Source organism: Marmota flaviventris, chromosome 10 (genome assembly GCF_047511675.1).
Source record: "Marmota flaviventris isolate mMarFla1 chromosome 10, mMarFla1.hap1, whole genome shotgun sequence".
Classification (NCBI taxonomy): Eukaryota; Metazoa; Chordata; class Mammalia; order Rodentia; family Sciuridae; genus Marmota; species Marmota flaviventris.
In genome coordinates, this window is record NC_092507.1 from 113,083,323 (window position 1) to 113,103,480 (window position 20,158).

Below are 20,158 nucleotides of genomic sequence, written 5' to 3' on the forward strand. Positions count from 1 at the left end.
ATTTCTAAGTGGTCAGTTGTAGGGTCCCTCCTGGGAAAATTCACTAGCGGGTATAAATGCCTGAGACCTGAGGGAGGTAAAGGAAAAGTAATTCTCTTGGTTTTCTTAGATTTCAAGGAGAGTCAGAGATAAAATGAGTGTTTTAATTCAGTTTCAGAAAAAGATAATACATGAACTTGGATTAGAAAACATGACATTAAAAGGTTTGCTTTTCCAGAAATGCAAAAACAAAACAAAACAAAAACCTTCATTGCAGTTGATGATAATTTTCTTGATCTTCCTCTTGCTATATATCTTCTTCCCGAAACATCTACTCCAAGAACCAACTCACCCTCTTTATCTCCATGTAGCTGGGCCTGGATAATTCTCTACTCCTACCTATCTCCTTTCAGTCACACTGTGTGGGTGCTAAAGGCCCTGGGCTCTGACCAATGAACAGAACTGTCCTTTAAGCCAGCAACCCACAGGCAGTGGCACCCAAAGCCTCACCCCCAGTTCCCAGGGCAGAGGCTACAGAGCTGGCATTGTTTCCACTGTCTTGGGAAGAAGGAGCCAAACGCTGATCCTCAGCACAAATCAAAGTCCAACATGGAAAGAGAATAAGGGCTCCTTGGCTCAGTGTAGGCTGTGAGCTGTGGGCAGGAAAAGGGAGTTTTTGCAGCCACTCCATCATTAGAAACAAGGGGAAAACTGGACCTTTTTCTACTATTGTGGTTCTACAAGCTACAAAGGGATCTGCAAGCACAAAAGGATTTAAACACATTAGGAGAACTGTTCACTGGAGATAAGAGTGACTGACAAACAGGAAAGTAAATCAATGTAATAATTTGTAGGAAGATGATGCTGGGATCTTCAGTTCTTCACATGGCTGCCAGCCCCAGAGAGGACAATACAGTAAGAACTAAGACAACCACTCCAGACTGGTAGAGTTGGGTAATCTTCAGGCCTTTTCCTAGGTCCCACATCTGTAGAAAAAGGAAAACAAAATTAAAAAAAAAAAAAAAAAAAAAAAAAATCCCCCCCTCCCCTAGTACCCAAGAACCTGGTCACAGCAACTTTCTCAAAAACAAATTATCTATTGGAATAGGCACCTCCTTTCTGCGTGAGGAAAAGCACTTACATCTTAAGGTTTGACCTTTACTCTTCTCAATATGGTACTTAACATCCACTTATCCCAATGACAGAAAATCAAGTCCCACTGTGTGGTGGTAGTAAAAAGAGTATTCTCTAGAACTGCCACAGAACCTTCATACAAAAGCTTCCACACAGAACAGATAAACCTTTTTCTCCTGTCAACATATGTAGTCCACATAGACCAGTGTTTACTGAACTGTGTTTCTCCACAACTTGTTCTGCATAATGTTGTAAGGCATTATATTGAGTGGGGGGAAGTTCCATGGTCATATAAATCTGACAAACATTTAACTGAAAGACTCTCAATTTATTAATGTGTACCGTTAATCTTGAAAAGGGGATACAATATTCATGTATGGTCAATCACAAAATTCCTTGTTAGAACATCTATCAGAGTATTAGTATTTTAAAGAATACTCTGGGATCTAAAATACCGTTTTTCAATTTTGTTTTGACTATGACTCCACTAATATCTTCCAAATTGGAACCAGGTAGAACTCTGTGTATAATATACCAAAAGTTCATGAAACAACAAACATTTACCCACACCACTGTGTACTGCATTTTATATTTTCTATTTTTGGTGGCAGTAACTCACTAAATTTTCTACCCACTGGGTTGAAACCACACTTTAAAAAACACTAGTCTAAGTTGGGCACAGTGGCACACTCCTGTAATCCCAATGAGGCAGGAGGATTCAAGTTCAAGGATAGCCTCAACAATTTAGTGAGGCCCTTGGCAATTTAGTGAGCCCCTACTCAAAACAAAAAAGACTAGGGATGTGACTCAGTGGTAAAGTGCTCCTGGATTAAATCCCCAGTACCTAAATAAATAAATATATGAGTTTAGATTCTTGTACTCTAGGGATATTAACATATTACACTCTAAATTACTATAAGAGCCCCTGAGGAAAAAAGTAAGTTTGCCCACAGTCTGAATTTTATAGACTCGTATAAAATTAATTAAATTGGAGTCACTTTGGGGAAAAAATTGTAGAGAGACCCAGAAAAAAAAAAACAAGGTGAAAACATTCCTTTACCTACACCCCCAATTATGTTCTACCTAAACCAGATTAGGAGTCAAGCAGATTACACAGTATCTGTAAGCTGTTTTGCTTACAGAGGCACAGTTATGAGTCCTACTGGGTGGTGGGTAGTAGGAAGGATATTCTCTACAATGTTCCTACTCTTTGACATCAATATCTTTCTTCATTCCCCCATTAGATCTTCCAACAAGGCAAATACCAAGCTCAGAGGCCAAACACTAAACACTGCCACAGGAAATAGTTAAAATGCTGAATCATACTCAGAGCTAGTACTTTTTAGAAGAAAAATTTTAAATTTAAAGGCTTAAGAAAAGCCTTTAGGCCAGGTACAATAGTACATGCCTGTAATCCCAGTGGCTCGGGAGGCTGAGGCAGGAGGACTGCAAGTTCAAAGCCAGCCTCAGCAACTTAGTGAGGCCCTAAGTAATTTAGCGAGACTCTGTCTCAAAATAAAAAAGGGCTGGAGATGTGGCTCAGTGGTTGAGCACTCCTGGGTTCAATTCCCAGTACAAAGAAGAAAAATGAAAAATCTTTAGGTTCATACATCTCTTACCAAAAAAATTCCTCTAATATGCAGGAACCAGGGCAGAAAAGTCCTGAGTTCGGGAATTGTGTAAAACCTCTCTCCTTGTAACAGTGGTCCACTTTATGCTTTGAATATAGCCCTTGCTGCTCTGCCATTGTAACTTATTTTTAAAATTGTTTCTTTCTCTTCCTCTCACCCTGCTCCTCCCTAATCTCAGGGGAAACAGAATTACCTTTCTTCCCCATCCCAGGCAGTTATCTGTCCCTGAGTACCTACCCACCATAGGAACAAAGTCATCCAGACTTCGGGGATGGTACCAGAAGATCTCAGAAATGACTATCTCCCAAATGAACAAGTGAATTACAACTCCAGACAGAGAACACATGGAATGCATCCTTTGAATCACCACTTTAAAAGCCTCCTGTTCCTGGTGATGGGCAGAATCACAGCCTTTGGAACAGGAGTCCCCTATGTTTCTCCTTTGCTAGCAAAGCAATAGACCTTTTTCCTTTTTCTCAAAACTGTGTCCTCATTACTGGATTGGTATCAGATACAAGAACTGAGCTTTTGGCAACATCCCTTCCCTCTCCTTCTCACCAGGATGTGGATGGAGGAAGCTGATCAGGGATTTTCTTTAGAGAGCTTTGTTCCTTGGAATAAGAAGTCATTAATGGAAATGCCCTTCCTCCCCACTAACTTTCCCTCAGGGAAGTGAAAAGTCATTTTAAATCAAACCAAACACTACCCTAGGGAACAGTTAATAGATACATTTAATTTAATAGGTCATTAAGTTTGTTTTATTTTTTAATTTTTTATTTTATTTCATTGAACCACCTATAGGAAATCTGACAAGTGCTGCATCTCTCTAAGGCTCTAATGTGGAAGGCAAAAGCATCTACCTGACACTTGGCTCAGGTTTAAATGTAATGGAAAACCAGATTTTTTATTGTTTTGTGGTACTACGGAATGGACCCAGGTCATTCTGCAACTGAGCATTACATCCCTAGTTGTTTTTATTTTTTATTTTGATATAGGGACTTGCTAAATTGTACAGGTTGGCTTTGAACTTGCAATCCTTCTGCCTTGGCCTCCAGAGGAGATGGAATTACAGGTGAAAAGAAAATTTTAATTGTCTTTTTGGGGAAGGACACAAGACTAGGAGTAGGGAGACTGACTTAAAAAGCTTAATTCCTGTATTTATTGATTATTTTGGGCATTGGGCATTGATTGGGGTTCTCTACTACTGAGCTAGATCCCCAGTACTTTCTATTTTTTTTATTTTGAGATAGGGTCTTGCAAAGTTGCTGAGGCTGGCCTCAAACTTGGGATCCTTCTGCTTCAACTCCCTAAATTGCTGGGATTACAGGTATGCACCATTGCACCCAACCCCCTTCATTTTCTTCATGAGAAGGACAGAAACACCTGTTCTGAATTGACACCAAGGCCATATAGGAGGCAACAGGAACAGTCTACAGTCCACTAATAAAAGATTCCTAAACCCAAGATAAAAATCTGGGATCCATGGCACCCAGTTTCTGTTAAAGTTGCCCCTTCTCTATAATCACTCAAAAGCAACAAAAACAGTTAATATAATTTAATGTCAAGCTAACAAAAGCTAATATAAAAAGACTTGTCACTTTGTGTTGACAGGAATGGTAAACTGAAAACAGCAACCATGTTCACTTAACTTATAATTGACATCCCCAGTATTTTGAACAGTGCTCGGCACCTAACAGGTACCAATTCATATTTATATAATAAATATGCTCCTATGCCAGATGAATGATTTGGCTTCAGGAGTCTCTTTTAATTATATTTTTCTTAAAACTGGAAGAATTCATACTGACAGCCTGCGAGTTCCTGCCTGGACTACACCTGATAAGGAATGCTGAGGAGGTCTTATTTAACTTTCCCCCAGAGGACCTTGAGTGAAGGTCCAGCACAACTAACCTTAAGAATAGCACTGAGGGTTTAAAGTATTGCTCAGTTGGTACAGCATTTATGCTTAGAATGTGTGAGGCTCTACGTTTAAGCCCCAACGTCAAAAAAGAAAAGAAAGAAGAAGAGCACTAAACTCAACAATGAGGATCCTCTCAGCCTCCCCACTCCCATCACTCAGAAAACAGGCAAATCCATAATCAACTTACCAAGTGTCGAATTCCATTCCAGGTGTGATACATGAGAGGGAAAACAAGTGCAAATTTAGCTGTGTGGATCAGTGATGGTCCCAGACCCAGGGATTTCACAAATTCCAAATATGACTCGAAGTTTCCAGGGAGCAACAGGGCTGACAAGCCAAAGAGGTAGACCCCTAAGAAGAAAAAAAGAGCCCATCACAACTGCATACCAGTTATAAATCATAATGTGTAAAACAGGGTATCATGAAAGCTCCTGGAACCTTATACAACTCTGAAATACATGTTCAAGTTTACAGTGGCAGATTGGTTAAGATGCAACCTGATGGTAATCTCAATACAAAGTTTTCTTTTTAATCTGTGTATTTGGTACTAGGGATTGAACCCAGGGCACTCTTCCACTGAGCTACAACCCCAGCCTTTTTTTTATTTCATTTTGAGAGAGGGTCTTGCTAAATTGCCCAGGCAGGCCTCAAACTTGAGATTCTCCTGCCTCAGCCTTGGATATTGGTACAGGCCACCATGCCTGGCACATTGCAGTATGTTTAGTAGATTATTCCTCCTTTCAACATCCTGCTTTATAACAACCTTTCCTGACAGAAGTAGTCCTCTTGCTGTATCATCATATCAGTAAGAAAGACAGTGTATTTTCTCCAAGGAAAGGAGCAAAAAAAAAATCAAGTGACTTGGGAGGCTGAGGCAGGGGGACCATGAGTTTGAGGCCAGCCTCAGCAAGTTAGCAGGACCCTGTCTCAAAATTAAAAATTAAAAGAGCTGGGGATATAACTCAGTGATAAAACACCCCTGGGTTCAATCCCTAGTACTATTAAAAAATTTTTTTAACTCAAAACGGATCATAAACCTAATTGTTATATAATTAAAATATAAAACTCCTGCAAACCATATGTCTGATGAGAAACTTTTTTTAAATATACAGACATTTATCAGACGGTATTCTTTTTTATTTTGTACTGGGAATTGAACCCAGGGGTGCTTTATCACTATATCCTCAACCTTTTTTATTTTTTTGTTTTGAGACAGGGTCTTGCTAAGTTGCTTAGAGTCTGGCTAAATTGTTGAAGCTGGCTTCAAACTGGTGATCCCCCTGCCTGAGTTTCCTGAATTGTTGGAGATTACAAGCATGTGTCACTGTGCCCAGATATTTGGTGGTATTCTTGAGACCAATACTTGGAAGGAAAAGAAGCAGGATTTGGCAAATTTAATAATTAAAAATAATTTAATTGGACCTTTATCCAGAATACATAAAGAACTCTTTTTTTTGGTACTGGGGATTGAACCCAGAGGGGCTTTACCACTGAGCCACATCCCTAGCCCTTTTTATTTTTTGAGACAGCAGCTCATTAATTTGCTTAGGGCCTCACTAAGTTACTGAGGCTGGCCTTGAATTTGCAATCCTCCTGAGTCAGCCTCCTGAGTTGCTGGCATTACAGATGTGTACCACTGTGCTGGGCTTAGAAACCCAAGCATTTATTTATTTATTTTGCAGTGCTGTGGATTGAAACCAGGGCTTCACAATGCAAGGCAAGCTCTCTACCACTGAGCTACACACACAAAAAACAAAAATCCTGAGGCAGGAGTACTTCAAGGTCAAAGCCAGCCTCAGCAACTTAACAAGACCCTAAGCAACTTAGCAAGAACTTGACTCGAAATAAAATATAAAAAGGGCTGGGGGTGTAGCCCAGTGGTAAAGTGCCCCTGGGTTCAATCCCTAGTACCTAAATAAATAAATAAATAAGAGAACACTCCAAATGACTATTAATTAATGGATGTGTAAATTAAACATGATATGTCAATACCACAGAATATATTATTCACCAATAAAAAGAAATAAAGTAGGTCCATACTATTATATGAATAAACTTTGAAAACATGCTAAGTGAAAGAAACCAGTCATGAAGGACGATACATTATATAATTCCATTTATATAAAATGTTCAGAATAGGTAAGGGTATGGACACAGAAAGCAGATAAGGGGTAGTATGGTTTGAGGAGGATGCGGTAAGGAGTGACTGCTAATGGATAATGAAGTTTCTTTGAGGAGTAATAAAAATATCCTAAAATTAATTTGTAGTACAACTCTGTGAATGTATAAAAATCATTTAATTATACATTTTAAATATGTAATTGTTAATGTGGTCTGCATAAAGCTCCACAAGGCTGTTAAAAGAAATAATCTCTTAGTTCCTATCCTTACATATTTCCCTCAGCAACTGCAGAATGATTCTAAACAGTAGGATGAAAGGGCACACCTGCTGAAAATATATAGGGTTATTTTAATAAGCATTTACTGCTCCATTTCCACTCAAGGCCAAACAGTGGTTAGAATCAAAACAATTCAACTACCAGGAACCGTCTCCTTTTTTTTTTTTTTTTAATATTTTTTAGTTGTAGATGGACACAATACCTTTATTTTATTTATTTGTATGTGGTGCTGAAGATCAAACCCAGTGCCTCACACGTGTGAGGCAAGCGCTCTACCACTGAGCCATAACTCCAGCCCAGGAGGAACCTTCTGATATTAATGTTATTGAGATTGTTGTGCCAACTCCAAGTCTTAAGAGAACATGAAACATTCATAAATGGTAGGAAATGGAAAGCAGGACACAGAAAGTATGATTTTTAGAGGCTTGTTCTATTTTCACATGTAGCAGACACATTCTCTTTTACTTCTTTGACACGTTTTTGTGGGGGGTACCAGAGATTGAACTCAGGGGCATTCAACCACTGAGCTGCAGCCACAGCCCTTTTTGGTATTTTATTTAGAGACAGGGTCTCACTGAGTTGATTAGTGCCTCGCTTTTGCTGAGGCTGGCTTTGAACTTGTGATCCTCCTGCCTCAGTCTCCCGAGCCTCTGGGATTACAGGTGTGTGCCATCGTGCCTGACTCACTGACACTTACTGAGGGCTTACTATGTGCTAAATTTGTGAAAGGAAAACCAAGCCCTCATCTCTGACCTTAAGAAGCTTACAGTCTAGTAGATATATTTAAATACATCAACCTACAGTACAGAGAGAGAAGCACTATAACAAAGGTATATGTGTGCACAGCATGTTATGAAATAAAAAGTAAAAGAATCAAAATCCATCTAGTAGGAGGGGGAGAATATCAGTATCTCCAAAGGCTTTTTCTCAGAGATTTACTCAAGCTAAGTTTTGAGGGAAAAATAGAAAGCTGGTAATCGGGGAGAGGCAGGATATGATGTTCAATCATAAAGGTCCTTATGTGCTAAACTACAGAGTCTAAGTCAGTCTTTTTGGTCAAGGATAACAAGTAGATTTCATCTTGGTGCCAGAGTTCATCTCAGTTCCAATTTCTATCAATTAGCAATATCTGTCTAGAGTACAACAGTAAGAAGGCTTCTTAGGCCATATCATAGATAGAAAAACCTGCCATGGCCTCAGTAAGAGGGAGAGTTACTTGAGGCAAATATTACCATAATTAATGGAACTGGAGAGTCATTAAGCTGGAGAATGATATGGTCAGAGAGGTCCTTTAAAAAGATAAACGTGACATCAATGGGGGATAAATCAAAGGAGAGAAATAAGGCAGGAATTTTAAATAGAAAATCATGTTAATTCTAAGTCTTAGTTGATAAAGCTTAAATAGTTTAAATGGACAAAAAAACAGCTAAAAAAAGACTTAAAGGACTGCAGAAAGCCATCTGTGAAATACATGAGGATCTTCTCTGGGCATGGTAGCCAAGAGAGATAGACCTGGCACTAGAAACCTTCCATGGCTCTCTGATGTCAATAGATTGCCCAGTGCACATGACCTTTCCCTCCACTCTGCTGGGACAGTTCCTCATAGTAGTTCGGGAGATGGGCATAACCCATTAGGAACTGAACAGCCCACTTTTAACCTTTTTTGGAAAAGGACATTCTATAGAATCTCTTTGATGTTCCCCCATATAAATAAAGCAGGCACATGCTCCATTTGATCTAGAAGCTCCATCAGTCTCATCAGCTTGCCTGTCCTGCCTCCACGTTTGAAACTACTTTCTGTGTCTTGTGGGTTTTTTTTCCCATTCTATTTCTCTTAGTTTTAATTTGTCAGCCAGCCCATTGCACCAAGGGGAAACCGCCAACAAAAAATGCAGGTTGTTTTTTAGTTAAGTTCACTTCAATAGTATTTTTAAAATAAATTTAAAAAAATTTAGTTGTAGATGGACACAATACCTTTATTTTATTTATTTATGTGTTGCCGACGATCAAACACAGTGCCCCATGCATGCAAGGCAAGCGCTCTACCACGGAGCCATAACCCCAGCCCTCACCTCAGTAGTTTTGATATGCTTGGGGCTTGATATTGATTTGGGGAGGAGGGGGAAGATAGGTTCATTTTAGAGTATGTTTATATACCAGATGCTTAAGAAACATAAAAGTGAAGATGTTCAATAAGTAGCTAAAGGTCTAAAGCTAACTGAGTTTTGATTTAAAAATATGAATTTGGGGATCATCTGCATGTAAGTGATAAGTGAAGTTTTAAAGTGTGGAAGGGGTAATTCAGGGAAAGTAGAGTTAAAAGAAAAATAGGCAGCCGGGCATGGTGACACACACCTGTAATCCCAGAGACTCAAGAGGCCAAGGCAAGAGAATCCCAAGTTCAAGGCCAGCCTCAGCAATTTAGTGAGACCCTGTGTGGAGAAAGTGGTGACTTGGAATATGGTCTTTGTCTGCTTTGGAGCTGTGGTTGTACTTTTCTCTGGGAACTTTCCGTGTAAAGGTGCAGGGCAAGATTGCCCAGGAGCTATGGTAATGAAGCCCTGCTTGAGGAAGTTTGGGGTACTGAATAATAACATTCTTGACCTTGAGCTCAGACACAGCTGCTAGGGATACAGAATTCTGAACATAACAAGATAACCAGCATATCTTGCAAGTGGGGCAAACTTCAAGCCTGCTTGCTTTGCAGAAACTCTGGACAATGGGCTTCCTGGGTGCAGCAGGATAATAACAGGATGTTCTTAGCATTGCAACAGTAGAATAGCTACAATAATGTTTCTAGTTCTGTAACTTTTTAGTGCACAAAGAACCCCTATAGTTTTAACTTCCTGATTATGAGACCCTATATAATAAACATGCTGAGCTAGCTCCAGGTCACTGGGTCACTGTTCCTCCATCAGAGGTCGGTATTCCACCTGGTTCCAGCTTTCTCTCTGTGTTTGTGTGTCTCTTAAACCCCCATCGCCCCTTGCTGGTTTCTAGGGTTCAGCAGTGCAGGTTGCAGCAATCCTGTCTCAAAATAATTTTTTTTTTTTAAAGCTGGAGCTATGGCTCAGTGGTACAATATCCCTGGGTTCAATCCCCATTTCCACAAAAAAACAAAAACAATACTGGCACTGGCAAAAAAAAAAAAAAAAAAAAAAAAATTAAACCAGTGGAACAAAACAGAGCCGAGAAATGAATCCATGAATATCCATGAATGTCTGAGGTCAACTATGATTTTTGACAAAGATGCCAAGAGTACATCATAGGAAAAGAATAGTCTCTTCTTTAGTGTATATGTGAGAAAGGAGTGGTACTAGAGCCCAGGGGTGCTTTACCACTGACCTACACCCTCAACCTTTTTTTTTTTTTTTTTAGTTTTTTTAAATAATTTTTTAGGACAGCATCTCATTGAATTGCTGAGGCTGGTCTTGAATTTCTGATCCTCCTGCCTCAATCTAGCAAGTCACTGGGATTACAGGGGCGTGCCACCACACCTGGCTAAAAATAGTTTCTTCTTGGGAAAACTGGATATCTACATGCAGAAGAGTAAAACTGACCTCTATATCACACCATATACAAAAATTAACTAATAATTATACCAAGCTAAAAAGCTTCTGCACGCAAAGGAAATAACAGTGTGAAAAGACAACTTATGGGGACTGAGAGAAAATATTTACAAGCCATACATTTGATAAGATTAATATTCAAAATATAAGGAACTCAAACAACTTAATAGCAAAACCCAAAAAACCCAATTTAAAAAATGACCAAGAATCCTGAATATATATTTTTCAAAAGAAGACATACAAAATGGCTAACAGATACATGCAGAACTGTTCCACATCGTTAATCATTAAGGAAATGCAAATCATTCACACGGTCAGAACAGCTACTGGCAAAAAAGAGGAAAGAAAAGTTTCTCAAGGATGTGGAGAAGAGGGAACCCTTGTACACTATTGGAAGGAATGCAAATTGCATAGCCATTATGCAAAACTGCTTGGCAGTTCTTCAAAAAACTAAAAATAAAAATTTCATATGACCTAGCAATCCCACTTCTGAGTATTTATTTACCTCAAAGATTTTAAATCAGTTTTTTAAAGAAATGTCTGCACTCCATTGTTTACTGCAGCACTATTTACAATTGTCAAGTAATGAAATCAAACTAAGTATCCATCAACAGGTAAATGGTTAAAGATGAATGATTAAAGAAAACATTTTTCTCTCTCTCTCTCTCTCTCACACACACACACACACACACACACACACACACATTGGAATACTACTCAGCCTTCAAAAAGAAAATTCTATAATTTGGAACATGGATGGAACTGGAGAACATTAAACTAAATGAAATAAGCCAGGCATAGAAAGACAAATGGTGTGTATTCTCATTGATTTGTGTAAAATAATCAAACTCAAAGAAGCAGATAGTAAAATGGTGGTTATAGAGACTGGGTTGTAAGGGGAGTGGGGTCATGATGGTCAAAGGATACAAATCTCAGAAGGAATAGTTTTTATTTTTTATTTTTCAGCTTTATTGCAAACGTGTTCAATGAAAAAAATAATAATAGTGTATTGTATTGTACATCTCAAAACTGCTAAAAAAGTAAAAAAAAAAAAAAAGCCAAAATCTTATCAAGGAAATTTAGGTGAACTCCAGGTGATATGCTTGGAATTGTAAAATTTTTTTTTTCTTCTTTTGGTACCAGGGATTAAACCCAAGACACTTAACCACTAAGCCACATACATCCCCAGCTGCCCTGCTCCTTTTTTATTTTTTTGGTACTGGGAATTGAGCTCAGTGGCACTCAACCACTGAGCCACATCCCAGTCCTATTTTGTATTTTATTTAGAGGCAGGGTCTCAACATGCTTGACCACTCTGTAGTTTGGGTCACAACTGTTTTCCTGTTTTTGTTTATTTAAACATTTAAATAACCTACCCTCATTAAAATATAGAATATTTCATCTTTCTACTCTTGACTGGAATATCCAGTAACATTAGGTCTGAATTTCTGCATAACAATAATCAGCTGAAGATATACATATATCAATGTATATCTCAGGAACCCTGACAGAACCCTCAATACTCATTAATGTGTCCCCAACATTGAACTAGATGTCAATTATCTCTGTACTCAGACTTTTTTGTTTTAGGAAGGAAAAAAGGTACAATTTTTCTTATGGTTGTGTCTCTATAAAAAGTGGAACAGCTATGTATTTCACTTGATTACTCATCTGCTTTACTTATTTAAGTTACCTGCCTAGCCTTTATAGATTGTGAGATTTCAAGGTCATGCTTTTGCATTTTTCTAACAAAACCAAATCCCAGAAACATTAACCCTAAGAGTTTTATTTTGCTCTAGCTTTGTCTTAGATACACTAACATAATCTTATGTATATCACATATTTTTCTCCTCTCCCCTACAACAAGGTCCTACTAATCTTGGCAAAGTTTGGGAGATTGAGAAAGAATTCTGCCTCCCCTACTACCTATGCTTAAGCTCACTTAACTTTTCAAAATCTAAATTCTCATTTATAAAATGGAAATCCTATCTATTGTAATAATTTTTTGGAAGTGAAATGAAAGTGCTGGTAAAAGTAAAAAGACTAAGCATTCTTAAGATACTATTATTTTCTCTTCTATTTCTTGCTCCAATTCTACCAACCATATCTCTGTCCATAATCTAATTCTTCCGGAAGCCTGAGATCAATATTCAAACCATTCAAAAGCTTCAAAAACTTCTTTTGATCAAGGAGCTCAGTTTCAGGATAAAATATTGATTAAATTCTAAGCAACAGACACCAGTGCACTAACACCAAATGTATTTGTTACTCCCAATCTGACGTCTGTAAAAGAATACTCACTTTTCCATAACTGCAAATATGCACGTTATGGTTCCAGTGTTGTGATTTTATGAACTCTGGAAGATTATCTCCCTATGTAGGAAAAAAAGGATGGAAATTATAAGGTCTGACAGGGCTATATTACATTAGTAAGTAATTATAGATATTTGTGAATATACGTAAATATATTTCCACATATGTGTATAAATATTTCCATTTATGTGAATTTTTTCTCCTAGTGCTGGGGATCAAACCTAGGTCCTCACACATGCTAAACAAGTGTTTTAACAGTGAGCTACATCCTCAGGCCTTTTTATTTTATTTTGAGACGAGGTCTCACTAACTTGCTAATGCTGGTCTTGAACTTGATATCCTCCTGCCTCAGACTCTGGAATGGCTGGGATTATGGGCACGTACCACCACTTCTGGCTATGTATATATTTTTCAAATGATTATAAATTGGTAGGACCAGGTGTTTGGATATAACCACTTAGTAAACAAAACTGATACTTCTTTTGACTTAGCAAAATTGAAAAAAAAATTACTGAAGACACAAGGGTACCATGAAGTGAGATAATTTGAGAAGGTTTAGGAAGACATTATGACCCAACGGAATTTTGTCTTTGATAGTCTGGGTAAATAGGAAGCTAGAGATTGAAGGAACAACTCCACTATTCTTTGATTTTCAGTACCAATACAAAGTTTAGAAACTTCAAATGCCACTTACATTGCTTAGACAGCAGAGCAAACTCAGCCCTGATCTATGTACTAAATGGTACAGCAGGCTAAGAGCCAAGGCCCAGGAATGACCCTCCGAGCAATACCCCTAGAATACAAGGCTGTGATATGGCTGCCTTATCACAGGAAATACCACCTTCTCTCACATAATCTGCCACAGCCAAACTCAATGAAAATCCTGAGATGGGAATAACAGTGTCTTTAGCTTTTGCTTTTCCCATGAATCAAATTATATTGATTAGCTTAATCAATTCAAAAGGAAGACTGTCTCCAAATAAATCAACTATTTCTTTAAACTATTTTACTATACAGGCCCACATCAATGTTTTCAAGATTAGTTTTTTCCTTTCTTTTTGATGCTGAGGATTGAATTCAGGGCTTCCTGCACATTAAGCATGTGTTCTAACACTGAGCCACAACTTGGCCTCAAGATCAGGATTTGACAAAAACACTACTGAGTCTGAAATAACAATTAAAAATCAAGATTTTAAGCAAAGTAGGGTGGTACACTCCTGTAATCCCAGCAACCAGGGGTGCTAAGACAGAAAGATCTTAAGTTCAAGGCCAAGGACAGCCTAGGCCACCTAACAAAGACCTTCTCCCAAAATAAATTGGCTGGAGATTTACCTTGGTGGTAGAATATCCCTGGATTCAATCTCCAAAGCTGCCAAAAAAAAAAAAAAAAGGTGCAGCGTTGGTGGAAAGAATCTGAATTTAGGTTTCAAGTCCTAGCACATTTAAATACTGAGTAAACTTGGCTAATCCTGTTTTTGTTTATTTCTTTAGCCAATAAATGGCTATGGCAACAAATTTATTTGAAATAGCTGGTATGTTCTGGTGGGTTGATTCCTTAAACACACAAACAATACATATTTTTTATTTTTTATATATATAAAAAGTGAAATCAAGTCTCTGGCTATACTCAGAACAGAGGTTATCCCTGAGTGGTGGGATTATGGGGAAATCCTCTGAACCATATATTTCTGTCATATTTTAATTTTCTGTCATTATAATGCTTTTATAATCAGGAAAGAAAAAGTTTTTAAAATATTGCCTCTAGTAGGTCAAGGTGATCTGGAATCATTATACAAATGCCAACCCAGACATGAATTGAAGAGACATAGGTTAGCTGGATGCCTGTTTATTTTTTCCCACAAAAGAAGCTCACCTCTTCAAATAGGTGCATCAGTTAACTCAATCAAAAGTTACCTTAGCCAATTTTTCCCTCATTACATGTGAGAAACATATGAGATGAAATTAAATACAGGATTTCTTAGATCTTCCCCCTGTATATATAATGTTCAGTATACTAGGAATCAGGAAATAGTCTATACTCTTAGAACACGAGCGCCAAAATAGACTCCTCTAACAGTAAAACAATTGAAACTGAGAAAAACAAAGCCACTGAAGCTGTCCCATCTAATCATTAAGAAAAATTAAATGGCACTTTTGTTTAGCTGCCAAGACCAGCCCCTGCTGGTTCCACTGCAGTTAAGTGCTATATACAGAACTGTGCAAATTGTAAGTCTTATTGCCACTTCCAAAAGCCATCAAAAGCTCTTTCAGACACTTTTTCCTAGCAAGCCGCTGCAGTTATCACTGCAAATGAAATTGAAAACATCTACAAGAGCTGTGATAAAGCTGTCCAAGTGATGATTAAAACTCAGGTTGAGAGCATCTGATTGCTCTTTTATCTAAAGTGTTGTCACACTAATCTCACCAGGATGTAATCTGCCCATTGTTCCCTTGCAATGTCTCTTGGGTCAGGAGTATTCATGCACTGAAGAAAAGTAAAATATTTTTGAGAGCATATTCTCCTCTGGTGACAATCAGTTTTTCAAGTCATCCCATTTTGGTGATGCATGAACTACAACAAAATAGTCATAATGTGCAAAGGGCTGAAAATGAGATTTTTTTCCTACCCACAAATGATCAGACATTTTCTGAGATGTACCAGATTAACTATTCCAATTATTAATGTAGCCAGGAGTGGTGATACACTTCTATAATCCCAGTGACTCAGGAGACTGAAACAGAAAGATCACAAGTTTGAGGCCAGCCTAGGCAACTTAATCTCGAAGTAAAAAATAAAAGAGAGGGCTGGGGATATAGCTCAGTTGTAAAGCGCCCCTGGATTCAATCCCTGGTGCATGTATATATGTGTGTATGTGTGTGTGTGTGTGTGTGTGTGTGTGTGTATAAATATATAATAATAATCACCATGAGGTCTGTATTAGAAACTTATATAAAGTATTTAAATTCTCACAATGATAACTAGGCATTATTATATGTAGAAGAAAATGATGATCTAGTATATTAAAAGGCAACCTACCCTTCTCAATTTCTCTCCAAGGATCTCAATGGTGTCAAGAACTCTTGATGTATTTTTTTTATAGTCCAAGTCTACCTGGTCTTTAATTGTCTAAATTAAGACTACAGTACATAAAGCAGACTGCAATGAGTTAGTATATACGGCAGCAGCTGGGGAGGCTGAGGCAGGAGGATCGCAAGTTCAGACAGCCTCAGCAAAAGCGAGGTGCTAAGCAACTCAGATCCTGTCTCTAAATAAAATAAAAAATAGGACTGGGGATGTGGCTCAGTGGTTGAGTGCCTCTGAGTTCAATCCCGGCTCAGTGGTTGAGTGCCTCTGAGTTCAATCCCGGGTACCGCAGTGGTTGAGTGTCCCTGAGTTCAATCCCCAGTACCGCCCCCTGCCCCCACCCAAAATTTAACAGATCAAAAAATAAGAAGGAAAAAAAGAAAAAAAAAAAAAAAAAAAAAGCAAATCAGAGCAAAGAGTTGTGAGACAAATGTCATCCAAGCCAAGTGAGGCCTGATAAATCAGAATCATTCACCCATGTGTCACAAGACTACTTCTCCATGGACTGGAAAATTGGTGTTCTCTGGGTTCAACTCTCTCTACCCTCTGAACTCTTAAGACAATAAGCACTTTCATCACCAGTCCCTGGCATTCACTTTTTGCATTTTCTTTTCTCCTTCCTACCTATTCCTCTCTGATTGTCACCCCCAAGATCCTCTACCCCTCCCAATGAGCAAGCCAAATCCAAGTGCCTACAAAAGCCACACAAATATGTAAGTCAAGCAGAACACAAAAACACGTATTATTTTTAATGGATGCACAGTAATCATACACGCTTACGGGGTACAATATGATGGTTTAATCACATATACATTGTGTAATGACCAAATCAGGGCACTTAGCATTTTTAACATTTATCATTTCTTTGTAGTGAAAACATTCAAAATCCTCTCTTCTACCTATTTTGAAACATATGATACATTACTGTTAACTATTGTTATCCTAATCCAAAACTTTGAAATTATTGGAAGAAAACATATTTGGGAATCACCTTATGACATCAGTATAGGCAAGAATTTTTTTGGATAAGACTTCAAAAGCTCAGGGACCAAAAGCAAAAAGAGACAAGTGGGATTATATCAAACCAAAAAAATTCTGCAACTACAAAGGAAACAATTAACAGAGCAAAGAAACAGCTGACAGGATAGAAAAAAAGGCAGGGAGTCAAGGCATATCCAGAATATATAAGGAACTCAACTCAATAACAAGAAAACAAATAATCTGATTTTGAAAAATTGGCAAAGGACTCAAGTTCTATTTTTTTTTCATTACAGTATGACCAAGCAAAATACATCTGTTGACCAAATATGGCCCACAGGCTGCCAGTTTGTACCCTAAAATAGAATATAATAGTACCAACTAGATTCCTGCCTTACTTAATTCAATCACATTCTGGTCCCATGTCTCTAACATTATTTGGTCATGTTGGTTTATTTAGTTAGTTTTATGGAGGTATAATTGATACATTCAAAACTATACATATACACTGTATACATCATATACATTGAACAAACTGTATACATTTTGATGCATTTGGAAATTTCCTTGATGTTCTCATCTGTACTACAGTATGTCCATAAACTTTCAGTTTATTCCAACAGACAACAAATCATACTCATTTCATAATAATTTATATTAATTTTACAATCCTTAAATTCTAATTGTTGCTCCCATATACAGTAAAAAAGTATTATCTACATTTGTAAATGAAATATCTGAGGCTGGGGGCTGAGGTTGTGGCTCAGTGGTAGAATGCTTGCTTTGCACATGTGAGGCACTGGGTTTGATCCTCAAGACCACATAAAATAAACACATAAACAAAAGTACTATGTCCATATTCAATTAAAAAAAAATTTAAAAAATCTTATCTATCTATCTGTTTATCGGAGGCTAGCACTAGGGATGCAGCCCAGTGGTAGAGCATTTGCCTAGCATGTGCAAGGCACTGGGTTCAATCCCCCCCCCCCAAAAAAAAAATTAAAATTAAAAAATAAAATTAAAGGCTCAAGGAACCAAATAACTTGTCCAATATCTGACAACTACTTAGTGATAGAGTTGCATCTGAACTCAGATCTATCTCATTCCAAAGGTTTTCATCTTCTCTATACTACCTCAGTCTGGAATGACTAGAATTCCTAAGGTGTAACAGATAACATTTAAGAATCAATAAAAAATGTTAGAAAAGCCCAGAGGAATTAAAGGATCCTTTTCAGAATTCATTAGTTACTTACAAATCTATTAGTTCTTTGGCTTTTCTGGGGGGGGGGGGGGGGGGGGGGGGGAAGAATGCCTAAGCAGCAGGTTTGCTTATGAATTAAGGAAATCTCAACCCAAAGTTTTTTTTCTCTCTTTTTTCCCCTCTCTCTCCCTCCTTTCTTTTTTCTTTTTCTTTTTTTTGATACTGAGGATTAAATCCAAGGGTGCTTTTTCAATGAACTACACCCCAGCCCTTTTAATTTTTTATTTTGAGACAGGGCTTTGCTAAGTTGCCAAGGCTGGCCTTGAACTTGCAATCCTCATGCCTCAACCTCCCAAGCAGCTGGGATTACAGGTGCACTCCACCATGTATGGCTCACACCTCAACTAGCAGTCTATTAAAAAGTCAACATTCTTTTTTTTTTTCCGATTCTGGGGATTGAACCCAGGGGTGCTTTACCATTGAGCTACATCGCCAGCCCTTTTTAAAGATTTTTATTTTGAGACAGGGTATCACTAAGTTGCTGAGGGACTCACTAAGTTACTGAGGCTGGCCTGGAACTTGTGATCCTCCCGTCTCCTCCAGAGGTAGTGGAATTATAGGTGTGCGCCACCACACCAGGGCTGGGGTTGTGGCTCAGAGGTAGAGTGCTCGCCTACCATGCGTGAGGCACCGGGTTTGATCCTCAGCACCACATAAAAAAATAAAATAAAGATACTGTGTCCACCTATAACTAAAAAATTAAATAAATATTAAAAAAAAGAAAATTACAGCCTGAAAAACGTTTCCCCAAGAAGTTTTAGGATGAAACTGCTCATTAATACCAACAAGCAAAAAGTGTCAACCTAAAAATTTCTTACTCTAAGCACAAATAAAAGCAATCATTAAAAAAAGTAATTATAGGGGCTGGGATTGTGCTCAACAGTAGAGTGCTTGCCTTGCACATACAAGGCCCTGGGTTCGATCCTCAGCACCACATAAAAAAATAAACAAATAAAATAAAGATATTTTTAAAAAAGTAATTATAAATTTAATCAATAATTCACGCTATTAGTCAATGCAAGCAGGTTTAAAACCAGGAACTACACACAGATTCCTAGGCAACATCATATACCTGCATTCTAATATCCCTTTACCAACCAAAGCAATGATGGCATAAGAATGACACCATCAGATCTTAGGAGTTTCTATCCTTATATGATTACTACCACCAACAACGGGTATGTGTGTGTACATGCATAAGATTAAGAACAGCAGAGACTTAGCTTCAGATAATTCCTGCCAATACCTAAACTATAGCTCCCTAAATGCAAGATCCTACACTAAAGCCACTAGGCTGATGAATCCTTTAGGTAAAGAGAAAAAAAAAAAAAAAAAAAAGTCTACAGAAGTCTAGGAGGGACCCTGAAGGACAGTATGAAAAACAGAAGAGTACTTTTCCAATACCACCATCACTTTACCAAGAAAATCAAAAGATATCTCTTTCTTACCCTGACAGCTCAATCTGTTACCAAATGTCTGGATCAAGCGCATATTACACACTAGGACCTGAAGGCTGCCTGCCATCTGTTCCACTCGGCACAGTGGGTCATTTCCTGGCAAGTGAGCAATGATGCCTGATGTGTGAATAAAACTCAGACTTTGCTCCCAGGCTAAAGTAGCAAAAGAAAGGAGGCAAAGGGACTTGGAGTCTTCCTTAATACAAAACAGTGGGGCTTCTGTCTCTCAGGTATATGACCTCACACAGACTCTAGGCAAGATATGCTCTTACTCTGAGGATAAGGTTAAAGGCATAGCAGGGAACTATCCACAGGAAAAAAGAGTTTGCATATCTGGCATGGATTTATGCTGTTCAAAATCATAACCCCATTTTCCTTTGCCAGCAAAGGGCTTAGAAGTAGCAACTTAAAACAGAAGGCTTGTAGAACAA

At 38.1% G+C, this 20,158-nt stretch overlaps 1 protein-coding gene across 1 annotated transcript in view; it reads right to left on the reverse strand.

Moving 5' to 3' along the window:
• Positions 1-129: 129 nt before the first annotated feature.
• The window catches only part of Sdhc (succinate dehydrogenase complex subunit C), a 40,796-nt gene continuing 20,767 nt past the window's right edge, over positions 130-20,158 (reverse strand). The window contains exons 5-6 of the mRNA XM_027950796.2: positions 4,853-5,016; positions 130-965 (exon numbers count right to left, since the gene is read on the reverse strand). Coding sequence (XP_027806597.1) covers positions 861-965; positions 4,853-5,016 — 269 coding nt within the window. The 3' untranslated portion in view covers positions 130-860. The remainder of the gene's footprint in view (positions 966-4,852; positions 5,017-20,158) is intronic.